Source organism: Rhinoraja longicauda, chromosome 32, assembly GCF_053455715.1.
Source record: "Rhinoraja longicauda isolate Sanriku21f chromosome 32, sRhiLon1.1, whole genome shotgun sequence".
NCBI lineage: Eukaryota > Metazoa > Chordata > Chondrichthyes > Rajiformes > Arhynchobatidae > Rhinoraja > Rhinoraja longicauda.
In genome coordinates, this window is record NC_135984.1 from 1,646,328 (window position 1) to 1,665,362 (window position 19,035).

The 19,035-nt window shown below is 40.5% G+C and overlaps 1 protein-coding gene across 7 annotated transcripts in view; it reads right to left on the minus strand.

Moving 5' to 3' along the window:
- kmt2a (lysine (K)-specific methyltransferase 2A) overlaps positions 1-11,375 on the minus strand; it is a 108,731-nt gene extending 97,356 nt beyond the window's left edge. For all 7 annotated transcript variants that reach the window (XM_078426766.1, XM_078426767.1, XM_078426768.1 and 4 more), the window contains exon 1: positions 11,193-11,375. In XM_078426766.1, coding sequence (XP_078282892.1) covers positions 11,193-11,375 — 183 coding nt within the window. The remainder of the gene's footprint in view (positions 1-11,192) is intronic.
- Positions 11,376-19,035: the final 7,660 nt, after the last annotated feature.

Consider the following 19,035-nt stretch of genomic DNA (forward strand, 5'->3'; position numbering starts at 1 on the left):
GAATCCACGCCAACCCCTTCACACAAGTTCTATATTATCTATATTACTAGTTATCTCTCGTTTCCCTTATCCCTAACCAATCTGAAGAAGGGTTTCGACCCGAAACCTCACCCATTCCTTCTCTCCAGAGATGCTGCCTGTCCCAGAGTTACTCCAGCTTTTTGTGTCTATCTTTAGTTCTATATTATCCCACTTTCGCATCCAGTCCCTGCACGCTAAAGGCAATTTTAGAGGCAAATTAACCTTAAAATCCGCACATCTTTGGGATATGGGAGGAAATCGGAGCATCATGAGGAGACCCACGCGTTCAAAGGTAGAATGTGCAAACTCCACACGGACAGCATCTGAGGTTAATATCCTACCGGGTCTCCGGCACTGTGAGGCAACAGCGCTACCAGCTGCGCCACTGTGTCAACCTTACTGTGCTTTGTGACAGACAGTACATACGATTTGGAGGGCACAATTACTCATTGCAATTAATCATCCACTGGTGACGTATCAGACTTGCACTTTGTGGACTTCTGCAAAGGAGAGAAATAGTGTACGAAATGTAGAGCAGAACTAAATTGAGCAGTACTAATAAGATGGACCATTCTTTACGAGTATTTGCACAAACATTAAAAACAAAATGCAAAGTGATTATTCAATTTGATATGCAAAATGTAATCAGGTGACTTCCTTGATAGCCATGTTGCCTGCTCTTATCCCTATGTGGAGGAAAGAGTGTTATTTTATAAAATGATGAGGCAGATTCACAACATTGGCGCCTCCTCTAAGACCAAGAGCATTAGGAGTTCTTGGAACGTCATCGAGGTGCATTGAAATTATGTTTCCTGTCCGGTTCATTACAACAATTGGTTGACAATCATCTATTGGGAGATATGGTCCACTCTGCATCTGCTGCTGATATATAACTGAAGAGTAATGAGTTGTGACTATGTACACTTTCCCCATGTGAAATCCCATAATACCTTTTAAAATGCAGAACTCCTTTACTGGCTCTTCATGTATGCTACTAAACAGCCTTTCTCCTCCCAATAGGTTAGGTCTGAACTCCTATTGTTAGTTCTGTATTGGGATATATGTAAATTAGTTAATTCCCGAGCCGTGTAGGAAGAAACTGTAGTTGCTGGTTGACACAAGAGAAAAAGCTGGAGTAACTCAGCGGGTCAAGCAGCATCGCCGGAGAGAAGGAATAGGTGACGTTTCGGGTCAAGACCCATCTTCAGACCCAAGCTTGTTGGTGATGAATTATTTTTTTGCCCAAATAGTAGATTCGTCAGAGCCAGCTACATCATTTGGGGGAAACAGATAAAAAGGGATCAAGAGATTAAGTACCAAGGATATGTTTGCTATTCACTCAAAAAAAAAGCCTACTCCTCCAACCTTCCTTTCCTAAACATAACTTCAGATAATTTTGACAAGGTAGGAGAGGGCCACTGTTCCTCATGAAATTCTGCCAGCAGGTAGAGAGAAATATAAGCTTCTACATAAATTCAGCCTGACAGATGACTAGGATATTCACTTTTAGCAGCATCTTCGGTTTCCAGCCTCATTTGCCATTCAAATAACGACATTCTTTCAATATATCAAATACAGCATGGGAATATTTCAGTCTATATCTCAGTTCAATTCATAGATCTATACAGTACAGAAACAGGCACTTCAGCGTACTTTGCCCATTTCAACTAAGTTAGCATTCTGGGCTAGTCCCATTTGCCCCATATCTCTAAACCCTCAATATCGAAAAATCTGCCCCGATATCTTAAAAGTTGCAATTACATCTCCTTCTACAGCTTCCTTTAGCAACACATTCCAGATACGGACCACCCTCCAAGTGAAAAGGTCTCCCCTAAGGTGTCTCTTAAATCTCACCCCTCTCACCTAAGCTTCTGGCCTCTAGTTTTAGAATCCTCTACTCTGGAAAATAGGCTAAGCGTTCACTTTACCACGCCGCTTATAATCTTGACACCTCAGTAAGGTCACCCCTCAGCCTCCTAATTTCTAACCAGATGGTAATTTAACAGGACTATTCTTCATCAAGTACATTTTAAATGATCAGTACTCTGAACTTATTTCTAACATTCATTTTAAAATCTATTTATTCACTTCCCTATGTTCTCTAAATCCCTGTAAAACGTCTTTGAGTATATGAAAAGCGCTATATAAATGTAATGCATTATTATTATTATTATTATTATTATTATTCATGCTTAATACAGAAAATGGATCCCATGATACAAATTAAGCATGTATTTTATAAGTAAGAAGTCCAGAGTACGGTTCATTTTAAATCGACTATGGATGAGAATTTTTATTTCAAATGCCAGTCACTTCAATATACGTAAACACAACAGCCCAAATATACACAATGTAGATCTACAAATCCACAATGAGATGGCACATTGTCATTTTTAACAATGACATGGTTAAAATGTCATTTTAACCATGGTTAAATGAATAAGCATGAATATGTGCTTATTCATAACCACATGATGGTTATGCAGTTGCTGGTTGACACAAGAGAAAAAGCTGGAGTAACTCAGCGGGTCAAGCAGCATCGCTCCATGGTTAAGTGAATAAGCATGAATATAAAATCTTACAGACCAGTAAGATGTTTAACATGTAGCAGACTCAAGGTACCTAGTCAAAGACAAGTCAAAATAGTTAGTGTATAGAAAGGAACTGCAGATGCTGGTTTAAACCGAAGATAGACACAAAAAGCTGGAGTAACTCAGCGGGACAGGAAGCATCTCTGGAGAGAAGGAATGGCCAACGTTCGGGTCGAGACCCTTCTTCAAAAAGTTAGCTTCACTGTGAGATAAACACACATACACGTTGCTCCCTCCTCTGCTGGAAGATTTGTCACAGGACATTGGATAAAAATAGATCCACTTTCCACAATCAAATAACCCATCAATAACCAAAAGAGGCATTGAATGCCATTTAGATCTACAGTCCAGCATCAATCATCACTTCCAGGCAGAAAGAATAACAGGGATGCAATGCAAAATGACCAAGACATTGTATAATGATGGTAAAAAGGTTTAAAAAAGTTAAAGCAATATATATCTCATATTATACTGAAGGTAGTTATAATTTTCAACTGTGGCTTAGATAATTGTTCCGACCTGAATATCTCAGACCAAGAGTAACACTTCAGTGTTTCCCATTAAAAGACAATTTCTGTCACAGCAAAAACAACCCTAGGCTGAACATCCAGTGGCTGACTACCTCCTCCCTCAAAATCTCAATGGAAAACAGTGCTGCTGAGAACAGTGCTACTGTGAAGCATCCTGCTCCCAAACATTACCAACATTCCTTACCCAGCATCTTATGAAAATTAGGCACTTGAACAAGTAAGAGGGAATTCATCTAATAGAATGCACATACACTCTAACGAAAAACACCCTTTTTAGGAAAACAGGGAACTTGAAAGAGCAATCTGAAAATGGACAATTCTGAAATGTTGGCCTCGTCTGTCTCAAATTTGGTCACTATTACTTGCCTTATGCAGGGCCCACTAGGCCTCAAGTGTCAAGTGGTGAACATTAAAAAAAACTAGAGGTCACAAATCTGAAATAAAAATAGAATGCTGGAAACATGCAGTAGGCCAAGCAACAGCTCTGGAAAGAAGGTATACGTTATTTGCTTTCCATCAGTGGGGAATGTTAGGTTGGCAAAAACAAGATGGACGTGCTGCCTGCACTGGTGGGGATTCGGAGGGAGTGCCATGAGTGCATTTATTTATTGAACTTTCTGGCCAATTTTTGTATCATTGGGAAAGTTATTTGCTTTCTCCCATATACTTAAATCTGTCAACAATACATATAAAATGAAAGGCATTGAATGCTAAGCTTTGGTGAATGCCAATGCATAGAGCCTTCGAATCATTTTAAAAATCTGTCAATCCTTACTCTCTGCTTCATGCCACTGATCCAAATTTGGATTAAGACATTACTCTTCAAATCCAATGGAAATTTACATTATGTGAACAAAACAGAAAATGCTGGAAGCATTCAACAGATCTTTGACTTGTACACTAACTATTTCATTCCCCACAGATGCTGCTGGACCTGCATGTGCTTCTGACATGCTAATTTCAGAATTCCAGCATGTACAAGTTCTGCTCCACTGACATTTCAAACCAGTCTGCTCTGAGGGTCTTCGTTAAATTTGCCAAATTAGTTGCTTAGTTCATTTAAGATATGGTCCAGAGTCAAACAAGTTCCCACAAAACAATCCTATCAGTGTCATTCATCCACTCTTATTTCCCAGCGGTCCGATAACTGACACTCATCCCTCAATTCTATACCACTTACCCACTTTGAGCAATTTATATTTACATTAGCCAATTCACCTACCAGCATCTTTAGGATATGGGACACTGTAGAGCAGCCAAAACATATACAGGGCAAACTCCATACAGACAAAACCAGAGTCCAGGATAAAACCCAACTCTCAAAACTGTGAGTCCGCAGCAACAAATGCTGCACTGTCATGTTAATTAAAATCACATACATCATATCTAACGCATTGCCCTCACAGAACTCCTTAAAATTAAAGTAGACACAATCTTAAATCCCCGCTGACTTTCCTTAATTTATCTATGACCATCTAAATGAAGGTTTATATCATCCCTCACAACTAATCCAAGAATATGCCCATAACCAAAGCAAAAACAACAGCCTTGTACTTTGGGGGTTATCCATTCCTCCCTCTTATACCAACAGTACAATATTAGCAGCCTGACAATTCCCTGGCACCACTCCTGCAGGCAGAAATGACTGCAAAATGATCAGAGCCTCAGCAATTTGCTCTCTTGCTTCTTTTAACATGCTTCACATATAATTCTCGGCCTGGCAATTTATCCATTTTCAAAGAAACTCCTCTTAATAGGTCCTCTTTTACTCACCCCATCCAATACTCCACATATTTCCTAATACAATCGTCCTTTATCGTGCAGTTATATTAATAGAGAACTCACCAGCATTCTTTTGGTTCTAACAGACATTACTTTTTCCAGACCAATCATCCTATTCTTAACATACTCAGAAATTCTATTTGATTTTATCTGACAGCAATGTTGCCACTTCTTTGTTTATCTTAATTTCCTTTCACCCCCACACAGCTTATTCTAGTTTTTGTACTATAAGGCTTCCTTTATGCCTTATTCTACCTCCACAGCCCTCATTATCCAGAGATCTCTGGATCTGGCAATCCCATTTGTAAATACGACAAGATGCTGTACAGGAGTCACTCAACTCCCCTTCTGCTTAAAACTACACTAATTCCAACTGGAACTTGACTCAAGGTGGTCATTTCTGTAATCACAAAGTAAGATTTTAAACAATTGAGGTTGATATTGGCAAAAAATGCAGGCATCCCTTCGGCCTGGATGGATGCATTTTATAACAGAACTTGGTGCCTCTAACTCTGGATCGCAAAAGCTTAGAAACAACATTCCAATACAGTTGTAACCCTTTCATTTTCAGATTGAAAATATTTGCTGAGGACAAATGAGAAAAAAAAAATTAGCTGATCTCAAGCAGTTTTTTTTTCTGGTGAGGGGAATATAAAACCTCAACCACAGAGTTAATCATACAAACCACACCACACCCATAGACCAGTTGGCCCATCAAGTTGACACTGACCAGAAATTAACTAAATTAATCCCACTTGACAGGCAAAACAGTTCATGGCTCATTGAGGTACTTTTATATTTGCTTACCATTTCTAAGGATAAGAGGGGATCTTATAGAAACATGTAAAATTCTTAAGGTATAAGAAAATAACTGCAGAAGGGTCTCGACCCGAAACGTCACCCATTCCTTCTCTCCCGAGATGCTGCCTGACCTGCTGAGTTACTCCAGCATTTTGTGAATAAATAAAATTCTTAAGGGCTTGGACAGGCTAGATGAAGGAAAAATGTTCCCGATGTTGGGGGAGTCCAGAAACAGGGGTCACAGTGTTAGAATAAGAGGTAGGCCATTTAGGACTGAGATGAGGAAAAACATTTTCACCCAGAGAGTTGTGAATCTGTGCAATTCTCTGCCACAGAAGGCAGTGGAGGCCAATTCACTGGATGTTTTCAAGAGAGAGTTAGATATAGCTCTTAGGGCTAATGGAATCAAGGGATATGGGGAGAAAGCTGGACAGAGTACTGATTTTCGATTATCAGCCATGATCATATTGAATGGCGGTGCTGGCTCGAAGGGCCGAATGGCCTATTCCTGCACCCATTTTCTGTGTTTCTACCTCCACTAGCCTTTCAGATAACAAGTTTCAGATCCCCGTTAACCATGTGAAAAAAAAAGTCAATACTCATTCAATCCTTCTATTGATTAACTTGAATTCGTATTGCATTGTTATTAATTTTTCGAAAGGAAATATATCCATCTGCTCACTGCACCTGAGCCTCAATTCTATGCTTTTTATTAAATTTCCACTCAGTCTGCTTTGCTCAAAGGAAATAACTCGACCTAGGCAGTCGCTTCTCTTAACTCTAATGTCTTTTAAGTCTCAACCAACAAAGTATCCAGTTTGAGAAAAAACTGCAGTCATTGAAAATCTGAAATAAAAACACTTAGCACACACGGAAAGAGAAACGGTTAACATTTTGGATGTCCATGGATGCTGACTGACCTGTTGAGTGTTTCCAGCATTTTCTTCTTTGTTAAAGTATCCAGTACCTTCTTATGCTGATACAATATCTATAAATTATCTTCTACGTTACCCTCTCCACAGCATTGCTGTTTTATTAGGATATATTGAGAAGAAAAAATCAATAAATTCACTTCCAGGGACGAACCCTGAATGATTACCGAAGAGGATTTAGATTTCAAACCAAGTGGAAAGTACATCAATAAAGGACAGAAGATAATCAGTGTTCTTTAAAAAATGCACTGTCAAACTGCACAAAGGATCTAAAAATGAACAAGAGTATCAGAGACATAAGAAACTACAAGAATCTTGAGTGATAAAAAAAGTCTGGAGGAACTGTGGGTCAGGCAACATCTGAGGGAAGTACAGGTGACATGTCAGGTCAGGTTTGAAGAAGAGTCCCGATCTACAATGTAACCTGTCCATTTCCCTCCACGCGCTGCCTGACCTGTTGAATTTCTCCACCCTTTTGCACTTTGTTCAAGATTCCAGTTTCAGCAGTTGTGTGTTTCACCCTTGTTCTTTACAAAAATTGATATCTTATTTTTAAAAACATTAACCATGGAAGCATACAATTCAGCATACCATCCAATGAGTTGCACCATTGTAATTCAAAGACCTCTGTCCGATCACCAGTACCCTTGCTTAGCCACTAATCATAGCCAGATGACAACAATTTGCTCTGAAAAAATTCAGCGATGATGGGGAAGAAAGAAATTTAAATCAGGCGAGATTAAGGAATCTGGGCACCAGGAGTATGTGATTGGCATATACTGATACTGGCCATTTATACTACAAATGGAACATTTAATCTCCAAGATCAGTGGGGAAGCAGGTTGAAAGGAGGACAATAAATGGTTATTCACAATCAGGCAGTATCAAAATAAACTACTAGAAACATTGCATACAAGAATGTATAAGAAGAAACTGCAGATGCTGGTTTACACCAAAGATATACACAAAATGCTGGAGCAACTCAGCGGGCAGGCAGCATCTCTGGAAAAAAGGAATAGGTGAAGTTTCGGGTCGAGAATCTTCATCAAACATATTTTTATACAAGGATGTTATAAATACAAATAAAAATAACTAAGACTTTTTATCGCCTCAGTCAAGCTGATGACTTTGCCTGTTTTTTCCAACATTTTATATTTCAAGTGTTGAGCAATTGTGAAAAGTGAAAAGGGTTGCCACGCATGGATTCCCCCCAAAAATATTGAAATGCATAGATCATGTATGGAATGGTTTAAACCAACGATGGCCTTTGACAATTGGCAATCATCTGCCACATTCGTACAAACAAGTTAAATAAGTAATAATATTAGAATCATAGAGTGATAGTGTGGAAACAGGCCCTTCGGACCAACTTGCACACACCGGCTAACATGTCCCACCTCCACTATTCTCACCTGCCTTAAAAAGAAAATCCGACAAACAATTGAACACTTTCATGATGGTCAGCATCTGAAGTAGGCCTCATCTTCAAATCAAAACTGGAATACCCGGCACCAGTACAGTTTATCCAAATTCGGAAATTGTCAGTTTCTGCATTTTAAGGTAATTATTATAGAAACATAGAAAAATATGTGCCGGAGTAGGCCATTCGGCCCTTCGAGCCAGCATCGCCATTCAATATGATCATGACTGATCATCTAAAATCAGTACCTCGTTCCTGATTTTTCCCCATATCTCTCAATTCCTTTAGCCCGAAGAGCTAAATCTAACTCTCTCTTGAAAACATGCAGTGAATTGGCCTCCACTGTCTTCTGTGGCAGAGAATTCCACAGATTCACAACTCTCGGGATGAAGAAGTCTTTCCTCATTTCAGTCCTAAATGGCCTACCCCTTATTCTTAAAGTGTGACCCCTGGTTATGGTCTCCCCTAACATCGGGAACATTTTTCGTGCATCTCGCATGTCCAATCCTTTAAGAATTTTATGTTTCTACAAGATCCCCTCTCATCCTTCCAAATTCCAGTGAATACAATCCCAGTCGACCCATTCTTACATCATATGTCAGTCCCACCATCCCGGGAATTAACCTGGTGAACTTACGCTGCACTCCCTCAATGGCAATATTGTCCTTCCTCAAAATAGGAGACCAGAATTGCACACAATACTCCAGGTGCGGTCTCACCAGGACCCTATACAACTACAGTAAGATCTCTTTGCTCCTAAACTCAAATCCTCTCACAGTGACGGCTAACATGCGATTAGCTTTCTTCACTGCCTGCTGTACCTGCATGCTTACTTTTAGTGACTGATGTACAACCACACCCAGGTCTTGTTGCATCTCCCCTTTTCCTAATCTGACACCATTCAGATAATAATCTGCCTTTCTGTTCTTGCCACCAAAGTGTATAACCTCACATTTATCCACATTATGCTGCATCTGCCATGCATCTACCCACTCACCCAACCTATCCAAGTCACCCTGCAGCTTCATAACACCCTCATCGCAGCTCACACTGCCACCCAGCTTTGTGTCATCCGCAAACTTGGAGATGTCACATTTAATTCCCTCGTCTAAATCGTTAATATATATTGTAGATAACTGGGGTACCCCACTAGTCACTGCCTGCCATTCTGAAAAGGACCCATTAACTCCTACTCTTTGCTTCCTGTCTGCCAACCAGTTCTCTATCCATATCAATACCCTACCCCCAATACCATGTGCTCTAATTTTGCCCACTAATCTCTTGTGTGGGACCTTGTCAAAGGCTTTTCGAAACTCCAGATACACCACATCCACTGGCTCGCCCTTATCCATTCTACTTGTTACATTCTCAAAAAATTCCAGAAGATTAGTCAAGCATGATTTCCCCTTCATAAATCCATGCTGACTTTGACCGATCCTATCACTGCTTTCCAAATGCACTGCTATAACATATTTAACAATCGACTCAAGCATCTTCCCCACTACCGATGTAAGGCTAACTGGTCTATAATTCCCCATTTTCTCTATCCCTCCTTTCTTTAAAAGTGGGGTTACATTGGCTACCCTCCAGTCCACAGGAACTGGTCCAGTTATGCGACACATCCATCATGCAGCGTGGATTGCAGGAAATGATATCCCTGCAATATAATTTATATAACACTCATAAATTAGATTAATGCAACTTTGATGTCTTGGTAAGTTTCCTACACTTATCTGTTGCATGTTATTTCAAGGTGTTTTTCCTGCCACACTAAATTTGAATTCTAATTATAAACAATAAATACCAATGCATTTTACAATGGTCCACCCCTACACCCATCTGAAAACATCACAAAATTTTATTTTCATAGTGGTAAGCATTAAAATGGATTTGACATCTCAAAAATATTAAATCCAAAGTCCCTTGAAGTGCTACCTCTGCTGGAAATTCAAGTCTGAGAACTATCTTTTTCAATGCTATTACCCCACAAAATTAATAAATATTGTCCCCAAAAGAAAAAAACTACCCTTCTTAAGATCCCAAGTACAACCAAGTGCATTATCCCAACCAAAATTGGGGCGATACACTTTCTGCAAAAAATGATTACCTGCTGCATTATACAAACTGCTCAATATAATTGCTTGCAAATAATAATTATTTTTATTTTAAACACTGACAAAAGGGGCTTTTTCATTTTAAACTGTAACAATCTGAATTACTCAGGTTTCAATCTGAATCGACTTATAGCAGTATACTAAAATGAATCATACAGGCACTGAAATACTGGACAGAGGGGGTGTGGTGAGGAAAAGGTTTGCAAAGAATTCACCAAATTATAATGCAAACTTTACTCCCTGTCAACTCAAAAGCATGAGTCAAGGTTAACGGGACTGTACCAACAACTGCAACCCTCTACCCTCACCAAAAAAGCTGCCTCCACTGGACGTAGAGAAAAAAAATAATTTCAGCGTGAAGTTGATGACAAGATATTTGCAAATGCTGCAAAAAAAAATACGGTGAATGGAAAATTAATCATGCATTTTAAAATGCAGATTTGCATACATACATGGGCACTGAAAATAAGTGGCATGAAGTGAGTGCAAGGGCGATATATAAAAAATGCTGAGCTGAATTTGCATCATGAACATGATGGCGGTCGCTGGAGGAAAGCCCGCCAAACAGGTGATTAGAAATGCAGAAGGAGGCAGGCTGCAAGTCCAGCTCTGGGCAGCGTAACGTTAATGTATATCGCAATGCAATATATATATATATATATATATATATTTTATACATATATACTTTTTTTCACAAAGTGGAACTTTAACAGAGAACACATTCTCAATAATCCTGGCCCTGTTTTTGCTGCCCCCCTAAAGAATGCGACCACCTCCCCCCCCCCCTCCCTCTCTCCCTCCCTCCCTCCTCTCGGTGGCTGGATGTCAGATCTGACTGTCACCCGGGCGGGCAGCTCCTGCTCCACACCAGCTTCGCACTCACTCAGCTCTCCTCCCCACTTCACTGAACACTGCCAGTTTATTGCCCCGTCCATTCCCCCCCAAAAAAAGGACTATTTAAAAAAAAAAAATCCTTCCCCCTCGTCTCAAAAAAAATTCACCTCACTGCTGCTGCTTTCTCCGAAGAGGTCGTGGAACTTGTGAAGGTTTTTGCCGATAGCGGCAGAGACTGGCAGTGCGGCGTCGAATCCATGTTTAAAATCCTTCTTCAAGCCCAGGATCCGCGAACGTCCTGATTTTTTCCAGGGCCGAGCTGGGAAGCGAGTCCGAGCTGTGTGCGCCATTTTAGGGAGTCTGTTTGTGTGTGGGGGAGGACCGCCGCCCCGCAATCTGAATTCAGCAGCAGCCGCCGCGCAGCTGCCGTCGCCGGAAGGCAACTGCCACATTCACCCTCCGGGGCCTGAGGGAGGACCCGTTCGGAATGCACTGGAGAGAGCTGCTCACCCCGTAATCTGAATAGCGCGGCACACAAGTAACGGGACTGTTGAAATTGCATTATTCAGGATCCCGGGACAAAGTGGGAGGGATTTACTAACCTACCCCAAACCCTGAATTGGAGAGCCATGGATACACGTGTTGCTACAAGAGGCGACGTTAAAATTCAGCCTACTGTGCCCCCAAGGAAAACCACGGGATGCTGAATAAATAATCGATACGTCGAAGCTGCCCCTCGCAAAAATATACAATAATCAGCAGCCAGGGCGGACACCATTAACCCTGTATCAGCATAGTTCAGCACTTAGCGGTGGTAAATAGGTACGATTTTAATATGCACGAGTCGGGCACTTCGCCACATTACGACATCGTTCTCTCTAGTCTAGAGAATAACGTAGAGATGATACGGCGTCAACTAATAATAATTCAGCGTTATGCACGGTCCGGAGTCCACGGGAAATTCTGGAATTATTAATTACTCTGAAATATTAAATGTATAACAAATATAAAATAACTGCATTGGTTCTAAACGGAGTGGGGGTTTTTAGAAACATTGCGTAGTAGAAACGCAGCCATTCCAAACATGTCATTTTAACATTGCGTTCGCTTGTGTTCTGGATATAAATCGCAGTTATGACTATTCTGGAGTGGGCACAGACGGAATAAATAAAAACGTGCCTTATGGAAGTTCTTTGAGTTAGGATATCAGCAGTGCCCAAATGTAACACTTCTGGTACTCGCACTCCAGCTGCCTGAATGCTGTGGCGCAACTTGGAAAGCATCAACGCAGAGGGAAATAGGGCTGGGCTAAGATGCAAATTGAGAGGCAGACGCTTTCAAAGTTAAACACAGGAACAGATGGAAGCCCCCCGCCCCACACACGCACACCATCAGCTATTGATAAGAGGAGTCTGGACGCAGTGTCCCCTTCGCGGCCTGGGAGAACGAGTTTTAATTTTCCATTGAGAGCAAAGTGACTGCCTTCTGTTCACCCGGAAATCTAAAAAAAAAAGCTGCATTATAGTCAATTCAAACTGTACCATGCAATTCTTGTTGGGTGGAAAGCACATCTTAATAGCCACCTGCCGAGATGACGTTAAGAAAACACAATTTTTGCAGAACGTGCCCAGAGATCTCAGTAAGGACTTAAACCCTTCAATGCAATTCAGTTCTGCCTCTTAGTTTCAAACCGGGGGGGGGGGGGGGCAAGAATCGTTAAGTAGCACCCACCTGGCTCAGGCCAATCTAGACCTGTTGGTTTGGATTCATTCCAATAAGCTCGTTTTCCAACAGATAGTTCATGCCCTAAAGGCTAGGAAGGGTTGTATAAGCAGTGGGAAGTATCAGTTTTTTTGCCAATTGGATACATTGCTACAGTTTGTTTACTCCAATAATATCCTTTGGTATTATAAGAAAATAACTGCAGATGCTGGTACAAATTGATTTATTCACAAAATGCTGGAGTAACTCAGCAGGTCAGGCAGCATCTCGGGAGAGAAGGAATGGGTGACGTTTCGGGTCGAGACCCTTATCCTTTGGTATTATCAGGTCTCGACTATATATTCACATTCCAGGTATATTATCTGCTCTCAGAAGCAAGTTGAAGGATACAAATAAAGAAAGGGAATTTCTGGCAACATTTCTATGAAACACCGTATTCCCTCCTCACCATTCAAGTTCCAGAAAAGAAAATGGCCAATATATATTGCAGTTGTCCATGAGCATCAGTAATATTCACAGACCTCAGCTATTCAAGAGCAAGAATATTTTGTAAATAATATACAACCTAAACAGCATGGCAGATGGGGGAAACACCAAAGTATCAAGTACACACACCTTCCTTCACTATTACAGGAATTTATCATATGATCCTTTCTCTCACAAAAGACAATGGGAAGGAAGCCAAGACCAATTAGAGCAGTATTGACTCCCGGGGGAGTACAATTGATGGCACAGGCCAGGACTTAAATTGCTACCTTGCTAATCACCAAAACAAAAAATTCAAACAGTTTGAGGGCACCACAAATGTACATATAAGTTTGTAGATGATATAAAACTTGGCCATATGGTTGGCAGGGAGTCGGAAAGCAGTCAGCTTCAGCAGAAGTTACATCATCTGGTTAAATGAATACAGAATATAATCCAAAGAAAAGCAAGTAATACACTTAGAGAGTAGCAACAAAACAAGGGAATGAATGAGGATAATGAGATGCATAGAGTGTATGGTTACTGATGCTGAAAATATATCAGGATCTATTGATAACTGCAATTAAAGAGGCATATAGAACATTTTCCTTTATTCAGTGAAACTAAAACCTAGAAGCATAGGGTTACATTGGAATTGTGTTCAATGCTTGTAACACCTTAACTTAAATATATGTATAGTTCTAAACCCCACATTATGAGAAAGGTTTGATTCCATCAAAGGGAGGAGGCAGAGATCCGAGGACTGCAAACTTATAACCATAAGAAAATATAGGATATGCTATGGGTGTTTTCTTTGGAGTTTCTTCAAAAAAATAAACAGGGGCACATTTCCTTTAGCTGAGATATCAAAAATTCAAATTAATTGGTAGAGGGAAGTTTATTTAAAACCAAGAAGCTAGTAGGGGTCAGAACCTCACTGATGTTAAGGCTGGCAGAAACTTGCTCATCATTTTAAAATGTCCGGATGCTTTTGAAGAACCATGATCCAAAGGGAATTGGATCAAGAACTGGGATTAGGTGATTAGGTTTATAAATCAGAAGACAAGATGCCCTTGTTCTGTCTTGTAAATTTTCCTTGAAAATTATTTGTTTAGTACTTACATGAATTTCAATGGTTTCATTCTCATAATAATATCATTGCCTGAAGGCCAGTTATACCGTGCTCCAATTTCAGATATCTAGTAAAATGTTCTTAAGTGGCTATGTATAAAAGCTGGAATACAACACCAGCAGGTTAAATTGGTCACTCCATAAAACAAGTGGGCCTGAACTTAAAATAAACTCAAGGTGTAAATAATTCAAGATAGTAAATGTAACTATACATGATCAACACACGGCTAGGAGCCACAACAACCTCTAGCTCAACATCAACAGGACCTAGGAACTAGTCATTGATTTCAGAAAGAGGAAGTTGGGAGACCACATGCCAGTTTCCATTGTTGGATCGGCAGTGGAGTTCGCAGCTTCCGGGGCATTAACATCTTAGATTACCTGTTCTGGGCCCAGCACATGGATGTAATCACAAAAACAGCATGCCAGTCTTCCCACTTTTTTATAAGTTTAAAAAGATTTGGCATATCACCAAATACACTGACAAATTTCGTGAGATGCACTGTAGGAAGTATCCTGACTGGTTGTATCATGGCCAATTGTAACGCACAGGGACACAAGATGCTACAGGGACTTGGCCTAATCCACCATGGGTACAGCCCTACATCAAAAGCATCTCCATGCAGTACTGCCCGAAGGTAATCATACTTAACTAATCTTCTGGAATTTTTTGAGGATGTAACTAGGAAAATTGACAGGGGAGAGCCGGTGGATGTGGCGTACCCTGACTTTCAGAAAGCCTTCGACAAGGTCCCACATGGGAGATTAGTGGGCAATATTAGAGCACATGGTATTGGGGGTAGGGTGCTGACATGGATAGAAAATTGGTTGGCAGACAGAAAGCAAAGAGTGGGGATAAATGGGTTCCTTTCAGAATGGCAGGCAGCAACTAGTGGGGTACCGCAAGGCTCGGTGCTGGGACCGCAGCTATTTACAATATACATTAATGACTTGGATGAAGGGATTAAAAGTACCATTAGCAAATTTGCAGATGATACAAAGCTGGGTGGTAGTGTGAGCTGTGAGGAAGATGCTATGAGGTTGCAGGGTGACTTGGACAGGTTGTATGAGTGGGCGGATGCATGGCAGATGCAGTTTAATGTGGATAAGTGTGAGGTTATCCACTTTGGTGGTAAGAATAAGAAGGCAGATTATTATCTGACTAGTGTCAAGTTAGGAAAAGGGGACGTGCATCAGTCACTGAAAGGAAGCATGCAGGTACAGCAGGCAGTGAAGAAAGCCAATGGAATGTCGGCCTTCATAACAAGAGGAGTTGCGTATAGGAGCAAAGAATAAGGGGTAGGCCATTTAGAACTGAGATGAGGAAAAACTTTTTCAGTCAGAGTTGTGAATCTGTGGAATTCTCTGCCTCAGAAGGCAGTGGAGGCCAATTCTCTGAATGCATTCAAGAGAGAGCTAGATAGAGCTCTTAATGATAGCGGAGTCAAGGGGTATGGGGAGAAGGCAGGAACGGGGTACTGATTGAGAATGATCAGCCATGATCACCTTGAATGGCGGTGCTGACTCGAAGGGCCTCCTCCTGCACCTATTGAGGTCCTTCTGCAGTTGTATAGGGCCCTAGTGAGACCGCACCTGGAGTAGTGTACAATTTTGGTCTCCAAATTTGAGGAAGAATATTCTTGCTATTGAGGGCGTGCAGCGTAGGTTTACTAGGTTAATTCCCGTAATGGCGGGACTGTCATATGTTGAAAGACTGGAGCGGCTAGGCTTGTATACACTTGAATTTAGAAGGATAAGAGGGGATCTTATCGAAACATATAAGATTATTAAGGGGTTGGACATGTTAGAGGCAGGGAACATGTTCCCAATGTTGGGGGAGTCCAGAACCAGGAGCCAGTTTAAGAATAAGGGGTAGACCATTTAGAACAGAGATGAGGAAAAACTTTTTCACTCAGAGTTGTAAATCTGTGGAATTCACTGCCTCAGAAGGCAGTGGAGGCCAATTCTCTGAATGCATTCAAGAGAGAGCTAGATAGTGCTCTTAAGGATAGCGGAGTCAAGGGGTATGGGGAGAAGGCAGGAACGGGGTACTGATTGAGAATGATCAGCCATGATCACATTGAATTGTGGTGCTGGCTCGAAGGGCCAATTGGCCTACTCCTGCACCTATTGTCTATTGTCTATAATGGCACCAAATGCTGGAGTAACCCAGAGGGACAGGCAGCATCTCTGGAGAAAAGGAATGGGCAGCATCTCTGGAAAGAAGGAATGGCAATCAGACTTCCTCAGTCGAAGAAGGGTTTCGACCCGAAACATCGCTCATTGCTTCTCTCCAGAGATGCTGCCAGTCCCGCTGAGTTACTCCAGCATTTTGTGACTACCTACGATTTAAACCAGCATCTGCAGTTCTTTCCTACACATTAAGGTAACGGCATCTATTATCAAGAATTTCCACCATCCTCCTCGTTGCTACCATCAACTATCAAAAGGTACAGAATGCTTACGTTATACACAACCTGCTTTGGAGGCATTCCTTTTCCTACCACTGTCAGATTTTTGAACCAGCCCACATATCCTACCTTGACAATCGATGACCTTTTCACAACCTGTCCTTTTCAATACCATGGACTTTTTTAATTCTAATTGTGTTTTGCACTGATGTCTTGGTCTATTGCCATTTGTAGATTGGTATTGTCTATTGTCTTGGTTTTTTGCAGTCGTATTGTTATTGTCTTGCAGAATTTCTTGTAATTTTATGTCATTATAAATTTATGGAAATTAATTGTTCGTGTTTGTCTAGGATGCTTCTGCATGCAAGGATACGTGGATATGCCAAACTCGATTTGACTTTATTTGATGTTTGGCCAGCAAGAACACCAAATCACATGTTAGCATGAGCAATGTAACATTTATTCCTACCAATGTTCAGTGGGTTAATTAGCAATTATATTAAGCCAATGTCCTGTTTTGAGTTTCATTTATGTAGTTAGTTGGTCTCACAGAGTGGCCAAGGGAACATGACAAGTGTTATACTTTTACAATACAGATAACGAGAAAGGCCAGTGTCTTGAACCAAATCCTGCAGGAAAGTACAATCAAATACTTACTAGGCTGCAAAAATGAAAAAAGAAAAACAGCCTTAGTAATGGTCCTCTCCCTTCGATTTAAACATTGTACACAAGCAAAAATAATTTAGGTGATAATAAAAAGGCTGGCAGCGCAAGAGCCATTCAATAGCAAGCACTCACCATCTACAAACAAATTGGGATGATAAAACCTATGCGAGTCCAATGCTAACAACAATGAGCTATGGAAGAAGCCAGGGCAAGGAGGAAATATTTGACTAAATTGTGAATTGTTTCCTTTTTAACTTGGACAAATATGTTCAAGCTATTTTTAAAGTGAACTGAGTGCCACAGCATTTTCGCCATCTCCACTTGGGTGACAATTTTTATGAACCTGGTTTCAACTATGCCTATAATATTGCCAAGAGGGAACGAAGATACCCACCCAGAAACATCTTTACAATTTGCTATGATTTGTTTGGAGACTTATGCTAACTCATGAGAATTCTATTCCAACTTACATGACCTCCCAACTTGCACAAGGCCTTAAAAATGCAGAACTCCCTGTTTTCTCCTGCAGATTTTTACATCCCAGGATGTCACCTAATCACTACTCACATCTACAAATGGCAATTAATCCTGGCTTGTTAAGGGTTCAAGTGGTGGGGAGTTAGGCAATTCAGGTAGTTTTTCATACCTGGCAGAAATTCACATGCTCGGTCATGTTTTGTACATAGCTCACCAGAAGGAAAAATTCTTCACCACCCACATATCATTTTACATTGCCCCTGTCCACCAACAACAACCAATCCAAAAACCTGTTAATAATTCTGGTACAGGATGTTAAAATGTATTGAAAAGCAGTGAATATATTCAAGTTTTGGCAAAGATAACAATTTTAAATTTGCATATTAGTTAATTATTAGTCAATTGTTTCAATTTACTTCCATGAACATCTTCCTGAAAACAGAGAGTTTTCCATAATGATGTACAGCTGAGAAATTAAGGCTCGCCTTTAGAAAAATCAGCATTCATTAATTATCACGAGGGAGACACCTGTTTTTTTGCACTAATTTACTCCCACCACCCCCTCCTCCCCATCTTTAAACCAGGCCAAAAATAGAATTATCAGCTTTTTTTGTTTACCAAACTCAAATATTTTACTTAGAGGGTATACCAAATAAATCAAGAACACAAATACCCTTCCTTTCCTAAATTACTGAAGTATCAACAATTAGAATTTACCAACACATTATACTTTGACCACTGGACATTAGGTATTTAAATAAAGGTTGAAATGTTTCAGACATCTACTTTTGAGATTCCAGATAGACATCAAATTACTACAGACAAAAATCAACAATGCTTCTTAAAAACTTCTAGTAAAATCTGTAGATAATGCCAATGCAACCCAGTAAAACTAGAACAGCTGTGTCCCTAATTCAAAGCCAAGTTTTCAGCAATCACCGTACAGTTGCATTAGCTACAGTTCTACTTGCATTTTGACATGGCAGGAATGAAGAGCTTGTGCCTTCCGTGAAATCTATTGGCAGTGTAAGTCTGCCAGTGAGTGCTAAAGTGCAAAATTATCCCAGCACACTCACCCTGACAAGCATAAAATGATTCATCAAAAGTGTAGTGCATGAAACAGAAGGCAGTACCAATG